This window comes from Bemisia tabaci, chromosome 7, assembly GCF_918797505.1.
Source record: "Bemisia tabaci chromosome 7, PGI_BMITA_v3".
NCBI classification, from domain to species: domain Eukaryota; kingdom Metazoa; phylum Arthropoda; class Insecta; order Hemiptera; family Aleyrodidae; genus Bemisia; species Bemisia tabaci.
This window is the reverse complement of record NC_092799.1, coordinates 42,475,268-42,495,589: the sequence shown is the minus strand read 5'-3', so window position 1 is coordinate 42,495,589 and position 20,322 is coordinate 42,475,268. Positions and strand designations below refer to the sequence as shown.

Below are 20,322 nucleotides of genomic sequence, written 5' to 3'. Positions count from 1 at the left end.
GAGAATACTTAGTGAGTAAACTCAAGTATCTCAAAATAATCTTTCTTTAGATAAATGTGTGGTGTCAGTCAAAATTTTTTAAATGACCGAAAGGCCTACTGTTTTTAAAGATTGAACTTGATATGATTGAAGTTGTAAACTTTCATTTTTTCTTCGAGCAGTTGTACTCTGATTTCAAGTCTAAAATCGTTCCCTTATTTTCAATCTTTTAAAGTCACCATAATTCGTTGTGGCAGTGTAAAACTGATTAGATAGTGTTCTCAGCAACAGAAATTGTCCTAAAAAAAATGAAGTGATTTTCCCCTTCACATCATCGTCATTTGAGTTTTCTGGTATGCACTTTTTCGTAGAAATTAAGGAGCAGTTCCGACCCACACATCCACTTTTTTCATACTATTGATACGGAACATTATTCGGGATAAATTTAAAACATATTTCACTCTGTTCTTTATTTTTTTACAAGAGCATCATTTTGTTGAATAATTTGTTTCAAAACATTCCCTACTCGAAAAAAAAAAAAAAAAAATATATCCAGGAGACAAAAACAACTAATTTTGGCGGAAAAGTTTTAGAGAATGGGAACCATCCTTGGCGCATGTAATTTAGTTCTCAGAGAGAGCCCAGTAGCAAAACATGTAAAATCTGTTTGATACTTGGACTACATTTTGCAAAAAGGAACCAGGAGCTTTTCAATGTTGCTAGGATTGTGCAACTTACATTCGTTGCAGTAAAATCTATCTCTGGCTCTCCTATAAAAGCACATATCTGCATAGGGAAACTAATGGCATGTATGTTGTTTCTTAAATGAGCCAGAAATAGTGGTTCCTTTTTGCAAAATGTAATCCACTTGGACTACATTTTGCAAAAAGGAACCAGGAACATTCCAATGTTGCTAGGATTGTGCAACTTACATTCGTTGCAGTAAAATTACGGAAATCTCGCAACAAATTAAATTTACCAAGGTAATTTTCGTATTGAATTTATAGTATATCGGGAATAAAGACAAAATTTCTTTCGATGACCACTCTATATTTGCATGGAGAAAAAAGTTGCTCAGTCTTAGCAACATTGGAATGCCCTTGGTTCCTTTTTGCAAAATGCAATCCACTTTACCTAATGGTGCAATATAAAGTTTTTAAATCCTAGAACTCTCTAAGGAAGTATTTTATTCTGTTCAAGTGGGAAAACTATTACCTCATCATTTTTTAATTAAAGATTGTTTGCCTAAAATTTTAGTCTTTAGTCTCAAAAATAAAAAAAAAGTAGTTGATGGAGACTACCAAAATATTATTAAAAATTGTTAAGATTTCTCAGTTTTAAATCATCAAAAGGTTATTACCTGGTTTTAAGTGCTGAAAAAACCCCCACTTTTTTGTTTAGTTCTTAATTGATCCTTTAAGGTATTATTTTAACGAAATCTTGTCTCATATTTCAAGGATATGATTATTATAACGTTTTCTGTGAGGATTATTCGTTGTTCCTCCTAGAATGTTATTTTAAATGTATTAGGAATCTTTAATTTGTTGTGTTTTTGTATCAGACCCATATGTTTTTAAAAAAAAATTGTTGTTATCAGTTTTTTCATTTTGAATTCATCAAGAAATCATTTGTCTTTACCTACCAATTGTATTCTATGTACCTATGTTATTTTTTTCTGTTAAAACTTTCGGACTGCATATTTGTGACTGAGCAGCTTTAAAAAAAGTGTATATTCATATACTACTGGTTACTGATGTACCTTTTATTTGTGTTTAATTTTCCAATGTCATAATGATAGATGACTGATTCTTTCGTAAGTTCTAATGTGAATCTTTCTGCTTCACTCAGCCCTTCATATATTCATTTAATTTATAGTTTTCTGCCACAATAGCGTTTTTCGCATATATCATAAGAGAGACGACGTTTCTGTGAATATATTTTTTCCTTAATCCCATAAGTTGAAAAAAAAAAATATTTCATCAAGGATAAACTGCACTGGCATCAAGATAAGAAAAAGAGAAATTTTTGAGGTCAAGCAAAGGCACTCCTTCAGTATTTGAGGCAGTGTGTGCAGCAAGACTGTGAAAAGAAAAATAGCATTAAATAGTGAGTATTGTGCAACATCCCCGGCTACAGAAACTGCAAACGACTCAATTTTCTTAAATATACAGAGAAAAGTCAGACCTTCCTACCCTTTGTCTGTACTTTGATTATTTTGAATTAAAATTAAACAATTTTATCAACTTCTGCAGGGTGGTCCATAAGTCATGCATTACCACCGCACCAGCCATCACCCATGTAACTTTTGAACGATAAAGATAGAGACTTGAAATTTTGTAAACGCTCCTATGTATATGAAAGGAAGCTACTTTTGTGACGATCCAAACTTTAAGTGCTATAACTCTGAAAAGGGGAAGAAACACCAGGGATTATGGGGGTGGTGCTGGACTTTTGGATAACTCTTCCAGGTTACTAGGTGGCATTAGTTGAAGTGATTCTGGCATAACAAAAAATTCATTTTCTGTCTTAGGAGAGTGATGCGTATTGCTTCCTCTCAATATTATTGAGGTTTCCATGGAAGTATTAATTAGTTACCTTGGAGCTTCAATCCTATATCTATGTTCAACCTGAAATGTGAATTATTGCTTTTTGAGCCAAGCAACAATCAAGTCAAAATGAAGTTGAAGTTAACATTTTTTCCTAAATTCAGACATTACCACAAGGAAAAATGTAAAACTTTTTGTCTGAGACGGATTTTTTTTGACGGACAGAAAGTTGCTTGAGCGGATCAAGTTTTTTTGTAAGACCCGATTAAATTGATTTTTTTTTTTATTGAGAAATCAGGCAAAAAGAAAAATGTAAAAAATAAACGGATCCAAAATGGATAAACGATAAAGTACGATAACTTCTTAAAAGTAGGCTCAGCAGTAATTCAAATTTGTAATCAACAAGAATTTTTGATAATAATTAGTTGTTCCTTGTGAAAATTCATCAGTGCTCCAAGAATTAGATTTTTTTCATAGTATAATTTTTTTTACTTTTAAAATCTATCTACTTCCGAAGTAATTTTTGACTTTCGCCTGGGAGTGATCTGTCATGATTTTCCTATCATTCCTGTTGGTGATTGCTTTCACTATCATGAAAATTTTCATAATTCTGTGAATATTAGGTATTATGATTAACCACGAGGACTAACTGATACAAATAATATCTACATTATCAATTTCCTCTCATTACCATTTCTAGACATCATACACTTTTATTTTGCTCTGTTAAATTTTGACTTCAATCTTTATTTTATGAGCATAATTAAATGAAGCAGATCTACTACAAATCCATTCAGTTTCTTTTTTTCCAGCTCTCAGTTCCTACCTCTAAAATTCCTTACTTTTTCTATTAATGTATAGATGATGAAACTACCAGACCACGTATCTCGTTTGCGGTGTTTAAAAATCTCTGCTCCCATTTTATTTTTTTGATAGAGTACCAATCAATTTCATTTTTTGAAGTTTTCGCGGAGTTTTCTTTGCAAGAAGAAAAATTATGGCAGTTTTCAAAAATTGACGATAAGTGACTTTCCTTGTAAAAAGAAAGTATAACAGGAAGTCTAGATTGCCGCAAACTGAGATACGTGGTCTGGTAGTTTCACCATTGATGCTTGTAAGAAGTAACTTTTGGCCAGATCCTTATCAGAATCTAGGTGGGAAACTACGTGAATTCCTATGCTCAGATGACTGGGCTTCCCCTCTCGATATAAGTTTCTGTAGAGGGTACAAGAAAACTAAAAAAAAGTGTTTAAATAAAACAAATTATTCTTTATTACATAGTGCCATCAAAATACATATGGATAAAAACAATCCAAGATATACTGAAAAGAGTTAATCTAAGGAAAATTTACATCATGGGATCGTTCCTTCCCATTTTGGTAAGGGATTTCATTCTCTTCTCAATTAGTCGTTGCCTGCTTGCTTTCTCACGATCTCTACGCTGCTTCTCTAGCGACTCAGGAGACATTACTTTAGGGGGTTGTAGAGCATTCAATAACAAGGTCCTTAATTTGTCCATGGCATCAGTTAAATTTAAGTGTTGAGAACGAGTCTTATCAGACCGTATCACTAGGAAACCTTCCTTTGTCAACTTGATGGATTTGTGACTGAGAAGCGCATTTCGAACATCTTCATGCAGCCATTTGGCTGAGGCTAAATGAAATCTTAAATCTACTTTTGTATCAGATGTGTTTACACTTTGACCGCCAGGCCCAGGGCTGCGACTGTAGGTGATGGATAGTTGCTCAACTGGGATGTAACCATTGAACTTCTTGATAGGGTCGTCCGGTAAGTCTTTCTGCGTGGGCGTGGTGAGTTTTAAAGAACTGTTTGGGTACAGTTTGTCTAGACCTATGGAACTAGAATAAACTGATCTAAGGGAGTTCCTTCCTGCATTGGTGAAACTGTTCGTAAAAATTTTAGCACTTAACTGAAAGAGATTCATGCTGAAGGTTGACGCAGCTAATTCAAAAATCCATGAGTGATTGAAATTTGATGGAGCTTGGTAGCACAATCCGCGAGTTAAAGTGTTCCTTAAGTAGTGTGCAACACCAAGTAGGTAAGTAAGAAAAAGATTTTTCCACACAGAAATTCTTTGATAACAAGAAAAAGTCACTGCAGTAGTGAGTGCGGTAAACTGCTGAGGTTATGTTTACAGACAGGAAGAGGGTAGGAGGAGAGGGGCAAGCGAGATGCGAGGTAAATATATGACATGTGGCCTCTTTTGTCCTTTAAGTGCCTTGTAGTTATGCAACTAAATGAGTTTCGGTGTATACGAAATGCCTATGTTTAAGAGGAAAGTTTAATGACTACTTTATTTGCACAGTTCGGCAACTGTAGGATGAACTTAACGAGAGCTCAAGCTCGACTCGTTGAAAAGAGAAAAAAAGATTGAACGCAATCGTGAAGAAAAGAGATAGAGCAAACAAGAACTGAAATCGACTGTCTGAAAATGGAGACTGTGTGCCTTGCCCGTACAGCATATTGCTCTGTGAAAGCGGATCGTGAGTGCAATAAACGTACATAACTTTTCTTTTCTCTTATTCAAATAGCCAATTTCATCGCGTATCTGTGTTATCATGAAGCTTGTCCCTGTCAATTGGGTTGAGTTATCAGCAGAATTTTGCATTCCGAGACAGGTGTACAGAGAAACTCGTGGGTGAGAATGGGTTATTATACTGGTTTGCTATTCGTGATAATGTTCCCACTTTTCCTGCTAATCGTGGCTACCTGTTTTGTTTAATTAAATCTCTGTTATTTTGTGCCTTTTCATAACTAGTTTTCTAATGCTCGTTTGGACCTCTAACTTTTCTTTGGTGTGATCAACAGATCAAGCAGTGTAATAATTCACTTGATCAAGTCTTATCAGTCCCAAATCAGTCCATTGTGCCTCACTTAATCTGTGACTGTGATTACTCAGGTAGATTCTTTTGCTGACCTTCTGTCTCTTCTGGATCCATACAATGTCAACAATTAATGAAAGTTCTACTCCTCCCATATTGTTGCCATGCACAATCTGCAATCGCACTTTCAAACCTGAGAGTTTGGCGAAGCATTCAAAAGTCTGTGAAAAAACTCTTATGAGGAAGAGGAAGAAATTTGATTCATCCAAGCAACGATTACAAGGAACGGAACTTGCAGAATTTCTACCAATGCTGTCAAAGTCTGTCAAAGTTGACAAATCTCCCATTAGAAAAGCTGACACAACGTGGAAGGACAAGCACTTGCAGCTGATGGAAACGATTCAAGCTGCAAGACAAATCCCTTCAGAAGGAGGGCATATCGAGAACTTGAAGGGGCGGATGCGTAGACTGACAGATCAAGAACTATGTCCTCATTGCGAGAGATCGTTCGGTATCAAGGCTTTTGACAGGCATGTCGAATGGTGTAAAGACAAGATTACTCGGATTCTCCCAAAGTCAACTGCCAGCTCTGTTGCTAAAGAACGTTTGGAAGCGAGGACAAAGGTAAGAATACTGTATCTTATTTATTCAGCATAGTATTCATCAACTAATTTTCCCATTCTTATTCTGTGGACTATTAGGGCTGATAAAACCACGTCTGATTTGGTCAATTCTGGTGTGAAATACCCCAGCTCATCCAAGTTATTAGATGAGAGATCTTCTGTTTTTGCCTCCAGTTTCCCTCTCTCAGAAAATTTACACCTCTTGAAGAAAGGAGCTGTTAGCACAAATACAGTTTTTTGTCTACTCGCTAATTAAAGTTGTCTGCTTAGTGCAGTGGTCTAACATCAAGCAGGGCCGTAGAGTCTTTGGATTCACGCAACTGACTGGGTCACCCTAAATGGGGAACTCCTGTCAGATTACATCACTCTTTCTTATGAATAGATTTTGCGCTTTCGGAGAACCATCAATAACTTCTACTGTTCATATATTAATCTATATTTATTGCAGTATCAGGCTCCAAGGCTGCGGCAGTCTCTCCGAGCTCGTACCAGAGAAAAATATTCTCCTCATAGGCACAAGCAATCCCAGGAAAAGAAATCAGAGTCAGCAGACATATTGATCAAGAAGGAATCTTCACCGATCGTAGCAATGAATAAAGAAACATCTGCCACCGCGAACAACAAGGGGTCGGCAACTACCAAGCCTCAATGTAAGATATACTTTTCTCTCCTATTTCTATGAAAATTTAGATGAAAAATTTTACTCTGAGTTTAACTAATGTAAGCTGTGCAATTGATCATAGGGGTACCTTTGAGAAAATAAGAAATGTTTTCCCTTGCCAGCACCTTGATGTAGAATGATCAGGTAGCTTTAAAAGAATCTAAGTTGTTTCCCAAGATTCAGAGAGTTTAAGCATATTTAAGGACAGCTTTGGAATATAATGGGAAATTCTCACATGGAGATCTTGAAATCTTGTAACTAACTTGTAGCAAATTTCTCTTACAAAATTGTTTAAAAAAATTCGGCCAAAAAAATTCTGCTTTTTTTTTATTCGTGATTTGCCATGCCACTGGTAAATAAAGTACCTATTAGTAAATGCAGTTAATGGTATCTTGTTATATGCCGGTACAAGATAGGATTGCCTCCTCCCGAAGGATCATAAAAAGACTAAAAAGATCTATCACACTATTGTAATTACGTTCCATTAATAATATAGTAATAGCTCCTGCAAGTACAGGTAGCGAAATTAATAATAAAAATACTCTCATAGCGTATTACTGATAATAGCTTAGACGCCATCATCACATGGTTTCAAACTTTGAAGTGCTGCCTTTGGTACTTTGCTGGATTTATCAAACCCCAGAAACCTCAGTGTAAATTAGAACTTGCTACCTCTCTTGACTATGTGACATTCTCAGAAGAAGTAACAATGGATGTGGACTCAAAACTTCTTTTTATGTTACAGCTCCTGTTGTAAAAATCAAAAGCTCGGAGAAACCCAGTTTAACAAACAACAGACCTGTAGTTAATATACCAGTCCAGCCGCCAATTAAAAGATCATCTACCTCGACGTAAGTCTCATCCCTCATATCGAGCCTTCTCAACTCCTCTTATCCTCTTTGACTGGTGTATCAAGCAGTACATTGATCTTTTGAATGTTACTGAAAATTAAATAAGAAAAAAAAAAAAAAAAAACAAACCAAGGACTCTCATTGGTTTTTTGGGGGATAAGTAATAGCAGAGGACTGTGTGCAAATAGGAGACGACTCTTAGCCAATCTAACTCTTTGTTGTACACACATGTTGTGGTACTCTTCTTTAGAACTGAATCAGAAAAGCCACTTATCTTTTTTAATCATTTGATTGTGGCTGCATGATAGATTAAATGGTGAGAGCCATTAGTTCAGTTGTAAAACATACCATCGAGATTAGAGAAATCAGATACTCCTACTGGACAGATAGAATAACAACCCTCTCATTACACATTAAACCAAGTCTCCAGATAATTCCCCTAAGTTAGTGCATAAGTTTCATTTAAAACAAATGTCACCCCATGAGATGGTGTTTTTCATAAATTGTCGCTCCTCTGACGTAAGAGCGTATCTCGATTTCCGCATGAGCCATAGATTGCTCGTATGTATATGTAAAACAGGGTTCACGAGGAAATCGAGGTACGCCCTTACGTCAGAGGAACGACGAAATGTAGACAGGGTTTTATGTAGTCGGATATGACTTCACTTCTGAAGTGTGTATCTGGTGGCAAATATGTTCCTATTAATGAAATCAAATAATTTGACAACGTTTTGCAGTGAGGAACTACTATAACTGGTTTTTTTTAGGAAGGACATATGTGCCCAGTTTTCCTATGCAGGGAGGTTCTCTTATTAATGAGTTAGAAATAGTAGTTCCTTCTTGCAAAATGTAGTCCAATTGAAATGATGTAGAAATGGATTGGAACTTCCCCTTTTCGCTGCTAATTATAGCCTTGGCTATTCCTCCATGACTCCTGTGAGTTGAATAGAAACCACTTGAATGAGCATATGGTTTGTATCCGAATTTTTAGACCTCACATTCCTTCCAAGTAGTCAAGGAGGCTGCTTTCTGTTCATCAGTGCCAGTGATCCCTATGATTCAGTTTGCATCTAAATTAGACACAAGTAAATTTGCACCCCCCCCCCCTTTCTCTTAAATGCAGATAAATTTAACATATAACATTGTTGTTAATTTATCTATATACTTAAACATCCTATCTTCTGGTGTTGCATTCTCTCTCAAGATCATTCCACCGGCATTTTGTATTCTTGTAGTTTCTTCACCTCAAATTTTAGTCGAACCCAGTAAATATTTTGAAAGCAACAACATCTGGGCTTCATTAATTTTTTGTATTTTGGGTATTAATTTAAGTGCCTGGTGTTACCTAACTTGAGCACCTAGGAACACCTAACTTGAGCACCTAGGAACACCTAACTTGAGCACCTAGGAACACCTAACTTGAGCACCTAGGAACACCTAACTTGAGCACCTAGGAACACCTAACTTCTGTGCCCTCTCTCATACTTATGACTGATTTTCAGGAAAAAATATCATAATAAGCATTGTTTTAACGAGACATGTTGAAGGTTGCGAGTCAAATTTTTGTCTGTTGTTCCTCCTGAGGCTGAAATTCCATTTTTATTTTTGTTGGTTGACGATATCAACAGTGATTTTAAATTAAAGCTTCCAGTAATAAAGCTTCATGGTTACGAGATTCCATTGAAAGTCTTTGCATCCTTCTTGAAAAAGAATTCTCCTTTAAAATAATCATCAAGGTCAAATTCAGCCGAATACAAGTGTCAGAAACCCTCTACTATTTTCAAGTGTAATATAAATGCTTCTTGTGTGTTGTTAAAACAGTTGTTAAAAAAATTTCTATGCATTTTTGCAGCCGTCTCAGTTCACAGTCAGTGAAAAAGTTGGATCTGCCATCAACAAATGTATCAAAAACTCCTGCCAAAAGTCTACCAAAGCAAAACAATACTGTCACTACCCTGCAAATTGCAAAGAGGTAATCATTTTTTTCCCCACATCATTATTATTTAGGTGAATATTGTGTCCTGAACGGAATGCATCAATTGCAATCTGCTTGAACTGCTGACTCCAGAACTACTTTTTTTTAAGAAACAAGGTCCTTGAATTCTCAGGAATTTTAGAGCAAAAAGTTTCAAAGGTTTTTTGGAAGGATTCGAAGAGAACTTTCACAAACTACTTTTAGATACTCAAAATATACCAACAGAATTTAGAAACGATGTGAATGAACCTTAGAAAGGCTTTACTATGGTTTTCTCAGAAATTTGTATGCCTACCTACCTATGGCACTCTTTCTGACCATGAAAAGGTTTTACGAAATATTCTGTGTTTTATAGAATTCTTTACACTTCTACGTTCTGAAACTTGTTCATGTTAAAATCAACTTTGTGAGAACTGTGGAATTTTTGTATTATTCTCTACTTAAATTCTTTTAGAACTCATGTCAGATAAGTTGGCAGTTGTCCACTTTTGATTGTTACGCCCAGTAGATAATTTTAGTAATATCCGCTCAGAGAATGGTATAGGTTTTAGGTATCTGAGCACAATGGCAACGCAGCCTTGTTGACGCTGTTGGTCAGACTTCGATAGCTATTGGACGGAAGCATTGTAGTTGCTTTCAAACAGTAAGTAAACGACTGCCAATTTATGTGACGGAGTTTTATCCTAAGGTATATCAAATGATCATTTTGTTTGATAAATTTCAGTGATGCCTCCAATTATGATCCATACACCTCAGCACAGCAACAAATGAAAGAGCTTTTGGATCTTGATTTCGATAAAGAATATCCTGTCCTTAAAGATTTACCCTCTCCTCTCATCAATCCCATTCCTATTAAGCGCGAATCAAAATCTGAAATTTTAAATGACAAACTCATGAACAATATCATACCCAACATCTCAGCAAAAGTTGACATTCCCAAAGTGAAAAACTTTGTTGATGAAAAAAATACTCTGAACAATAGTCTTTCTGCTGTAAGCTTAGCCAGAAATAAATCTACCGATCCAGGAATCGATGAATTTAAATTAGAAAATTTTATTGATACTCTGTCGGATGAGGAACTGATAGGACCAATCAAAGATCTAGTCATCAAGAATTCTATGGAGGCAGATTTGAAACGACCACCAGTTTCGATAGGTTGTTCACCAACATCGGCATTCGCCAAGTACTCTCCCTCTCCCCCTCACATCAATGAAACCACTGCAAAATCCACCCCTAACCTTCCCCTGAATGTGCCTCTTGATGAGGTAGCAAACTTTTCCAATTTGAACAAAAGCGAAAGGAATGTGGAAAAATACCCGCATGTCAACATGAGCAGTATTAGTTTGTGCTCTACGGTCAGTATTGATTCCAATATAGATTTTAATAGAAACAAGCGAGGATCTAATGACAGTTCTTTTGCACAGGAAATGAATTCTAAGTTAATGAAAAATTCTGAAACGCACAAAGAAGGTAGGAACATTGCTCGAACTTTACTCAATATGGAACAGATGCTGTTCGGGGTCTCGCCTAACCCCAACAGTAAAAATTCAAAAAGTGACAATAAGAATAGTAACAGAGAAGCAAATAAAAACTTAACCAGTCCAAAAAGTGGTGAGATTCCCTCCAAAGTAGATAAATCTACACCTAATTTCAATCAGTTGTACCCCAAATTGAATCTAAATAGTGCAGACGCTGCAGAATTAGAACTCATAGAATCCATTTCTGAATTAGAGAACCTATATCTTTTTTCTCCCATCAGCCAAGATCCATCCCTCTCCTTGAACTCTTCCCTCTCCAAAACTGACTCCAATTCCATGACAGCTGTTAGCGGGGAAGGTCTACGGAAAGAGAAAAAAGAAGCTCAGACCTTATCTGCTTCGCAAGGAAGGAAGCCTAACTCTGATTCAGCATATAGCAGGTATGTTTCCAACTTTTTTGCTTGTTTTTTGCTTTGTTGAAATTCCAGCTCTTCTAGTGGAGGTTTAAAATTTACTGTTCTTATGCACTATTTGCAACAGAGAATTAGAGATAACATCAAATAATTTAAAATTCTTTGGGAGAAAAGTAAGACAATGAGAGAATTGAAAATTGAGGTAAGGAAAAAGGGAAGTAAAGAGCTCAAATTAAAAAAAAAAACAAACAAACAAAAAAAAAAAAAACAACAGAAATTCTGATCATCTGAAGAACTAATCTCTTTTGAGGGTAAAAATTTTTCTCAGATTTATTTTCAAGGACGAAGCATTGTTGCACTGTTGTTTGAACATTTTATTCAATCAGCAAAGAAAATTTTTCGATTTATATTTTTTTCCCTCACCAACTCCCCGTTTTATTTCCTAAAAATTTATTCTTCTCAAATCATACTAAATATTGATAGAGGAGAAGAGCAGCTCACTTCAAGTTTTTGTAAAACGAATCTTAAATTCCTTACAAGACCAAAAAAATAATTGTGTGTGAGTTGTGTGAGCAAAAAAATATTTGAAAACAGCAAAAGATGATGCAAATAATGCCATTAAATATGAAAGGGAAAAATTTAGATTTTTTAAACAATAACCGAATGATCTTGTGACTTAGTAATAGTTTAATTACTTATTCTCCTTTTGAATTTTGTCAGTTTGAGCAGAAAATCACCGTTGACCAGAACTCTAGCAACACATCAAGTAGATTTAGCTGAAATAAAAAGCCCTAGCAGCTTAAGCTCTAGTGGGTCAGAATCCTCTGTTGCTCATGCCTGTCGTACAGAGCGTCGCCTGTCAACGTTTTGCCATGAATGCGGTGCTAAGTATCCAGTTTCCGTTGCAAAATTCTGTTGTGAATGTGGAGTAAGAAGGTTAGCACTGTCCTAAATTTTCATTTTATTTCTCTCCTCTCCTAGCATCTAACTTTAATTTATTTAACTGACCAAATAATTTTGCTGTTTCATAACTGCGTTACCATTCTTACAAAGACTTACCAAATCAAATGTCGAAATTCATCTAGTTCCATTATTTATTGAAGTTATATTTTTGTTCTTATCAAACAAACCTCATCTTTGTGTATCAACAACCATAATTTCATCTTTATTTTTATTCTTTTGTCTGTTCATTGAATTTTTTTACCTTTTCCTGACTTCCTGGTGTAAATATTTTATTGTCCATTCCTTTTATAATTTTATCCCAAAAAAACTCAAAGCTAATACTCTTTACTTGTAGGTACTAAGATTTCCTTTTCCCTTCTGTATTCTGTAATACTCGTAGTGTACTTATTCATGTTTTTATCAGGTTCTTTATATCTGGGTGTAAATTTTGTCTCAATGTGTAAGCCTTTTTATGATGTTGGGAAAAGAATCGTGGAAAAGAAGATGGAAAATTTTGGGTAGAATCAAAGTTTTCCAGGAAAGTAAATTTCTGCCTAGAACTCTTAGTAGCGTCTCTGGAAAAGTGTAACTTCATACTACTATTCCTGGTAGAGAGTTTTTCTCTCAAAGGAAAAGCAAGTTGTGAAAGCAAGAAATAGTGAGAAAAAATAATGAAAGGATTTGTTAATTGAGGTGCCTTTTTGCAATCCTCATTTATGGCCTTAGTCCGCTGAATTTGTATACATTAAGTACATTTTATGGCCTTTGTAAGTAATAAGCATGATGGGATGGTCTACAGTATCTTATTGGCCACCTCTCACTTTCTTTTAATGTTTTTTCTATCTTGCTCACCTCATTTTGTCCTTGCAAAGTCGAGAATTTTTGTATTCTATGCAATGAAAATGAACAATCAGTTTTGTAAAATACTCTATTTTTGTAAACATGTTTCTTCATTCACTTGTTAGAAATTGATTTTTTGATGTTTGTAACTCATTATTATTTTCATCAGTGTCCATTGTAGCAAGGACTTGAACACCAGGCTCAGTAAAATATATCAATGCCTGAAAGCTATGCTTGCATTTTTAGTTACATTTTAGGAAAATATTTTTTTTCTTAGTTCTCTGTAATATTATTGTGGTGGAAATTCTTTTAAGCTGGTCGACTTTGCGGATTGTCCATTTTTTAGATTCAACTGGGATTCATTTTGTGGGTCTTCTTACCCCTATTTAGCAAATCATTCATCATTCCCTCTCTAAAAAACAAAAAAATAAAAGAATGATTTAATACAGAACCATACCATCAGACGCTTCCTTGAAGTATTGTCATTTGTAAAATGGATGGGAAAATGAAAACAAATAGCATTTGTTCGAAGAGCACATCCATGTGAGCTCGAAGAGGAGAGAAAGGAGGAAGTTACGTATTGCTGAACATTCATCCTAAACAGGAAGGAAATAAATACGTACAAAAGAGTCGCTTTCACAGCGCTCTCTGGCGCTCTGCGACGCCTAATCGCCACAGTGCTCGGTCCTCCCATAACTTGTTAGGGAGTTGGAACTCCCTCAGGGAATAAATCAGAGTCCAAATTTCTCTCGCAAAGGATGGTTTGCTGTTTCATAATCTTATGAAAAATCTTCTGCGCCTTCATCTCAGAAAATTACAATAATTCTTGTAAACCATGCCTCTTTTTAATTTTTTTTTGCAAATCGTCTGGTTTGATAAATCAATTTTTTGCAGAATGTTTCTTCCCTCTGTCTTTTTATGATTGTTTGCTGAGCTTGGTTTTCATTGACTCTGTTATTTTAGCTTATGAATTTCTGAATTTCAGATCTGATTTTCTGATGCGTTTGTTTTGATTCTTACACATGTGTGCGATGCAATTTTTTATTCAGGAACATCCTCAAAGGTGTTGCAGATGTTTGAATTCTGTGCCATTTTTTGTCTCTTGCTCTCTTTTCATCCAATGCAAGTAGTTTTCATCTACCAGTCAGAGCAATTAACAATACTGATGATGTGTATGATCCTACTTTTATTTCTATTTTTACGAAAGTACTAGTTCTACTCGGAATTTTCAGCATTAAATGTTTCCTCTGACTGTAATAAAAATTATCTTGAGCTGCTCATTACAGAATAATCTCCAAATCATACCGAAGGTTTTTCGAGAGATGTCAGCTGAACCTAATTGATCCATTATTTGCTTATCAAAGACCAAGATTAAAACTAATATATTAGCTAAATTTTATACGTCCTGATTTTTTTTTGTCAGGTAGAGATTTACCTGATAAAATTAAGCAGTCTACCTAGTCAAGTATTATTCCTCTCTTAGGAGCACCTTTCGGTTACTGAGTGTTTCATCCAGTTGCAAACCAAACATCATGACATTAGACTACAAAGAATTCTTGCAATTTTTGTGAAGTTTTGAATGACAGGAAAGAGAGCAAATCATTCATTCTTTCAGTGCAGAGAAACAAATTATGTATTTTTAATTTTTCCTTTTAATCGCTCTTGCCTCCGCACAAATTTAAGCTCCTACCAAGTTTGCTAGTATACCATCACACTCAAAAAGTGCCGCAATTAAATTCTTGTAAATCCACTACATATTACAGCCGTGAAAATTTGAGTCTGTATTTTTGTCAATGTCACAGGTTTGCCCTGGATTGTACTTTTGTGATTTTGATTGAAGTGATGACAATATGTATTTTAAGAACTTACATGACAGCAACATGCATGATTTAGTTTCAAAAAGTAAAACAACAAAATATACCTCATAAAACACTTAACACTAACTTTTTGTAAAAGTGGCCTGAATTCTGAGAGCACATTGAAATACTTAACAACAATTTGACTCATAGTATTCTAAGATTCCTGTAATGGTAACCCCCCCCCCCCCCCCCCTAATATAAGGGAATTATATTTGTCCTATTCTTGTCTATAAGACTCGAATTATGAATTAGTGCAATCGAATTGGAGCTGGCAGCTATTATGTATGTATGTATGTATGAATTGAAGCCATGCATTTAAGCCATTTATGTGATTTGTGTTAAGTTTTGTACTGAAAGTCCACTTCTCTTTCGAAAGATAATGGTGTTTTATTACCTAACTCACTACGTTACAAATTCAATATTTGCAATATTAGTATTATTGTAAGAAATTTGAAGACTTATCACGCACAGTAAACTTTAAGATGGTTTTGAAATTTAGTATCGCATTTTTTATTTTACTACTTGTTTTTTAAACCCGGAGCCTTTTTCCACCCGAAGACTGTGTGCTTACGGCAAACATCAATTGTCAAGTTTTGTGGTTTGACCGATTTCGCATTTCAAAAAAAAATTTATATTAGTAGATAATACGAACAAAAAAAACGTAGAGCCAAGGTAATTTGTCGAAATAAAATATTTACTCTTCATAATAGTCAATGAGTCTTCGTTTTATAAGTGCAATTAAATTGTTTCATTGTTATTCTTGTCAAATTTCTGTACTAATATTAGAGTTATTTTTAAAACAGTATTCAAAGCTAATTTTGTGATTCTTTTCCGAAAATTGTTTACCTGTTGTGAGCATCACAGCGTTACCTTGATTTTGTAATCTAGTCCTAAGGAGTTTAGCAGTAGCTTGTACATTAGTTGCTCCCAACCAAATTAAACCGAGGAGGGGTACCCACACACCAGTCCTCTGCTTGTATCTTTTGTACCATATTCACCTAGAAAAACATAATTTTATTACCTTTTAAGTAGAAAGTTACACTAGGTCAGTTGAGGTGGTCACACCTATGGGTTTTGATGGTTTAAGATTACAGATTAGCAAAAAAGAATACAATCTATTGAAACACCAAGTTATCCAGTATTAACAGATTGCATGACATCCATCAGGGTAGTAGGTATTTATTATAATCTCCTCTGCCTTGGTTTCATAAATCATTGATACCCACATTTGCATTGGTTGCTTGACGTAAGATGCATATGAAATCCAGGTGGAAGAAACTACAGTACGCCTTTCTGCAGTGGATGTGCCGAATGCCGTCTTCTTTAATGGGTGAAATATTCGTTAATATTGGACGTTAAAAAGGCTCCGTACACACCTTATGGGAATGTATGCGCTGTATGATTTCCAGTTTTGTTATTGGAGTAAACTCACTTACGGTTGCTGATCAAAAGTCACCTTTGTGCTAACTCTCTACGATCCACCGTTTTTGCATAATCTGCAGTGGAAGTTTCCATAATTCCTTGCGTAAATTAAGGTAGTGCAGCAATAAACAGTCAAAGATATCCCTGATTTCTGCACATCGAGTACAGTTCAGAAGTGTGCAAGTAATGTAAATAGGAAAACCAATCAGCAGTCAAGTGACAGTCTTGTCTCGGATTCCCCACGCCTTTTCTTTCCACCATCCAGATCAGTTTCCTTTTCTCTCCCCTTCTATAGTCCTTACCAGACAGACGCGCACTGCGTATTGATTTCAGCTGACCCATCCTGGAAATTATGGAAACTTTAATCGTGGATTGAGCAAAAATGGTGGCTCGTAGAAAGTTAGCGCAATGATTACTTTTAATAAGCATCCATAGACGAATTTACTGCAATTAAAAAATTGGAAATTAAACCGGACACACGTATTCATGATGAGGGTGTAGGGTCCTTTAGCGTTCCAATAGATCTTATTAATTTTTGCAAAACTATAAGCCTAAACCATTAAAATTTGATTCTTTGACTAGGCAGCTGACCCATAGAAGAAATGAGACTTAAAGCAACTTCTAGCTGGAACCCTTTTTTCTTAACTCAGGAGCGAATTTCTTTAATATCCCTGCTAAATCCCCTTATTTTTACCTGTACTTCTGCTTAAGTATCCAAACCTACATTAAAAGCTCTTTCTCACAATTGGATCAGATCTGTTGCACAATTTTTCAATTAATATTACTAATTGTAAATATTGATTTCATGGGTAGGATAAAATTTTGGAAACATACGGAAGTTTTGAGCAGAATTAAATGAATTAGTAGGCTTTAATATCATAGTCTGCTATGTAATAGAACACATTAAGATAACAGTGTTTCAGGAAATCTGCTAGGTTTTCAAGGTATTTTCAGATGCTTGAAAACTTCACCGATAGTGAACCATGCATTAAAATAAGTTTTCAATATCCTAGCCCAAAAATGTGCCTAAAATCTACTCACAGATGAAGAATAGAAATTCAAAACCTGGTAAGTGTTATTAGGTGTTGCTCAGATTTTGAATGATGTTTCTCACTGGAAAAGAACGAAAATACGTATGGTTCATGGATTTTTCATGGTAGAAGTTTCAGGAAAACTTTGTCTTGTTATTCAGACAGGATGTGTAATTCTGAAGCCAATAGATATGCATCAAGAAAAAGAGACAGTTGTAACATTAGCAACATCTTGTGGCGCTCATCAAGATTTGAATTTCTACCCTTTGGGCGTCAAGGGCTGATAAACCTTGACTACTGATTAACTGTATTTCATCTGCAAAACTGAACCTCTTCCATCTTTTGAATATTAAGACCATCGGAACGAAATTCGTTTGCTTTCACCAAGAAAATCTGTTTATTTTAAGGTCAGTTTTAAAATTAGCAGGAACAATTTTTCATTTTTATGCAAGTTGGTATTGAGTCAAACAAGGAAGTCAAACAGTTTTTTTAAAACTTGCAGACACTTTCTGTCTTGCATTGCCTACGAAAAATTCCCTAAATTTCCACGAGCTTAAATATTTCACTCCGTCCCTTTTTGGCGGCAAGTTTGAGGGAGAAAAAATTTCATTTATTGACTTGCAGTATTGCGTTTTTTAAGTAAGATATGAAGTGAAGTCAGTTTTTCAATAGTCCTACAAAGTGATGAAAGTTGAATAGATGTACGTAACAAAGTAAAATTCTGTTTCAAGTTTTGATCAGCAGTTCTCATTGTTAAATTTAATGCAATTCTTTAATCTGCGGGTAAAGTATCAGTTCATCTTGGTGTTTTGAAAAATATCAAAAGCTCTGTTGCCATAGAAGTATTTTCTAGCACCTAAAAGTTGCCTTTTAAATACTACTAAGTACTACGGGGATTTTTTGTACCTTCAGTATCCCTCTCAGAGAAATTAACAACTTGCTTTGATCTATGAACTAATTTTAATGTCCATTTTATTGTTTAGTAGGTTTTTTATGTTTATTTAATTTTTTTCTAATGTTTATTCCAGGTAAACTGTATTTAATGGCAAATTAACGAATTCACTAATCTAGTCGTGTTTCATGATTTTCAGACTCCATGTACAGTTCTTGTTTTTCATGCCAAGAAACTTTCCTTGGCCTAGATTTAGTACACGAATTTCCTTCTGTAATCAGAAGTAAGTTCTCAGACATTGTATATTTTTGTGCACATAAACAAAGTCGCCTTTTTGGAGACTGAAACCTTTAATAAAAAGCAACACATGTCATACTCTGCCCCCAATGAAGGGGTAGTGCCATAAAAATGAGTATCTTTAGCAATAAAAGCTTTAACATCAGTCTATTTGGTGATGGATTTCAATTTGTCAACTACTTGTATTAACTTTTTGTTTACAAGTTCGTCATATTGGAAAGGAAATGTGTTACCTCTGATGAAAACACCATTCAGAGGCAAAAAGTAGATTGAAGTGAACAGTAGAACAGGGTTGAGCAGTCACAAATGTAGTGCACAAAGTTACAGAAAAAACGGGATTAAGAAGGCTAGGATCGAAGTTCAACCTCATTCCTGCTGGAGGACTTTTTTTCTTTGGGGGGGGGGGGGGGGGATTGAATACACATTTTCATGACGTTATCAAAGTCCATCACATTTGGCTTGAGGATATCATGTTCTCGACTTTTTCATCAAGAGAAAACTAGATGTAGTAAATTCAAATGTGCCTTAATTTGTTTAAATCCAAAAATGCCCACTGTTCGTAAAATTCAGGGACTTATGAGAAAATGTAATGTACCGTAACAAGATAAATCCAATGGCAAACATGAAAATCATGATTTGATGGTACCTTGAAGTTCTGATACTCAGTGTTGTGTATTTAAAGCATTAATTTTTTTTTTTTTTTTTTTTACACGATAGGTAAAGTATTCTTTACTTTGATTTGCTCTCACCCCTAAGAAAAATTGAACCAGAATTGTCAGAAATGTGTTCAATGTTTTCAAGTTCATCATTGCCTTAGTTGTACCTTTAAAACAAGTTTTTTGTTTGCATAAATTTAGCATTGTAGTCTAATGATTACCATGGCTCAAATAGATGTATTCAAATCAAACAAAACTATCTCCATTGTGACATGGACCCTGAGATACATGAGAATACACGCATGACAGAGCCCATGTCACAATATTTTTAGTTCTTTTTTACTTAAATATGTGTCCATGTATTGGTCTGGTTGTTGTTCTAGTTCCAAGTCAGAAACAAAATAGAATTAACTCACTTTCTGTCCAATGTTGTTTGCTCTTCAAGATTCTGACTTTCTACTTGTTCAATTCAATTTTTCTGTGTTTCTCATCTAAGTTTTGTGAGGTACAGAAAAGAAAATCGATAGTTTGGCAAATAAAAATCCATCGAAATTCAATTTGATATCCTAGCAATTAAGTATTTAACTATAATGAGCTTTAAAACTTTGGAACAGCTAGAGTAACTTCGACTACATTTTCCAAGAACAGGGAGTTCATACGAATTTATGCATTTACGTGCATTTGAACCTAATGGTTCAACTATTTCCCTCTTGCCAAGGCTGGATCATTCAGAATTTTGCATTAGCTACTCATGGCATCTGAAAATGACTTTAACTAAAAAAAAAATTCACTAAACATTAATAGTTGATGATATTGGTAGATTTCTGTAATTTTAAGGATCCTCTTATAGAACTTACTAATGCGCCTTACCAATTTTCATCTACAGTGATGTTTTACCTTGAAACCTGGAGAAATTATGAAATAAAATTTTATACTTTTCTACAACCTCTTTCCTTTTAACTGCCCTCTTGTCTAAAAGGTATCATGAAGCCAGTTTACAGTCAACCAATGATT

The 20,322-nt window shown here is 35.0% G+C and overlaps 2 protein-coding genes across 2 annotated transcripts; one reads left to right on the top strand and one right to left on the bottom strand.

Moving 5' to 3' along the window:
* Window positions 1-3,773: 3,773 nt before the first annotated feature.
* Window positions 3,774-4,689, bottom strand: LOC109032992 (large ribosomal subunit protein mL62). The gene has a single exon (XM_019045372.2). The coding sequence runs from the start codon at window positions 4,468-4,470 to the stop codon at window positions 3,874-3,876; it is 597 nt and encodes a 198-aa protein (XP_018900917.1). The 5' UTR covers window positions 4,471-4,689; the 3' UTR covers window positions 3,774-3,873.
* Window positions 4,690-4,908: 219 nt separating this feature from the next.
* On the top strand, window positions 4,909-20,253 carry LOC109032990 (uncharacterized). The gene is made up of 6 exons (XM_019045370.2): window positions 4,909-5,992; window positions 6,440-6,641; window positions 7,398-7,503; window positions 9,356-9,475; window positions 10,203-11,396; window positions 12,090-20,253. The coding sequence occupies exons 1-6, from the start codon at window positions 5,489-5,491 to the stop codon at window positions 12,319-12,321; spliced, it is 2,358 nt and encodes a 785-aa protein (XP_018900915.2). The 5' UTR covers window positions 4,909-5,488; the 3' UTR covers window positions 12,322-20,253.
* Window positions 20,254-20,322: the final 69 nt, after the last annotated feature.

Bases quoted from the DNA above. Each gene is read 5' to 3' on its own strand.
- LOC109032992 (XM_019045372.2), bottom strand. From the start codon at position 4,470: ATGAATCTCTTTCAGTTAAGTGCTAAAATTTTTACGAACAGTTTCACC.
- LOC109032990 (XM_019045370.2), top strand. From the start codon at position 5,489: ATGTCAACAATTAATGAAAGTTCTACTCCTCCCATATTGTTGCCATGC. The intron at 7,504-9,355 runs GTAAGTCTCATC...GCATTTTTGCAG, and splicing joins AAAAGATCATCTACCTCGAC to CCGTCTCAGTTCACAGTCAG. The intron at 11,397-12,089 runs GTATGTTTCCAA...GAATTTTGTCAG, and splicing joins TCTGATTCAGCATATAGCAG to TTTGAGCAGAAAATCACCGT.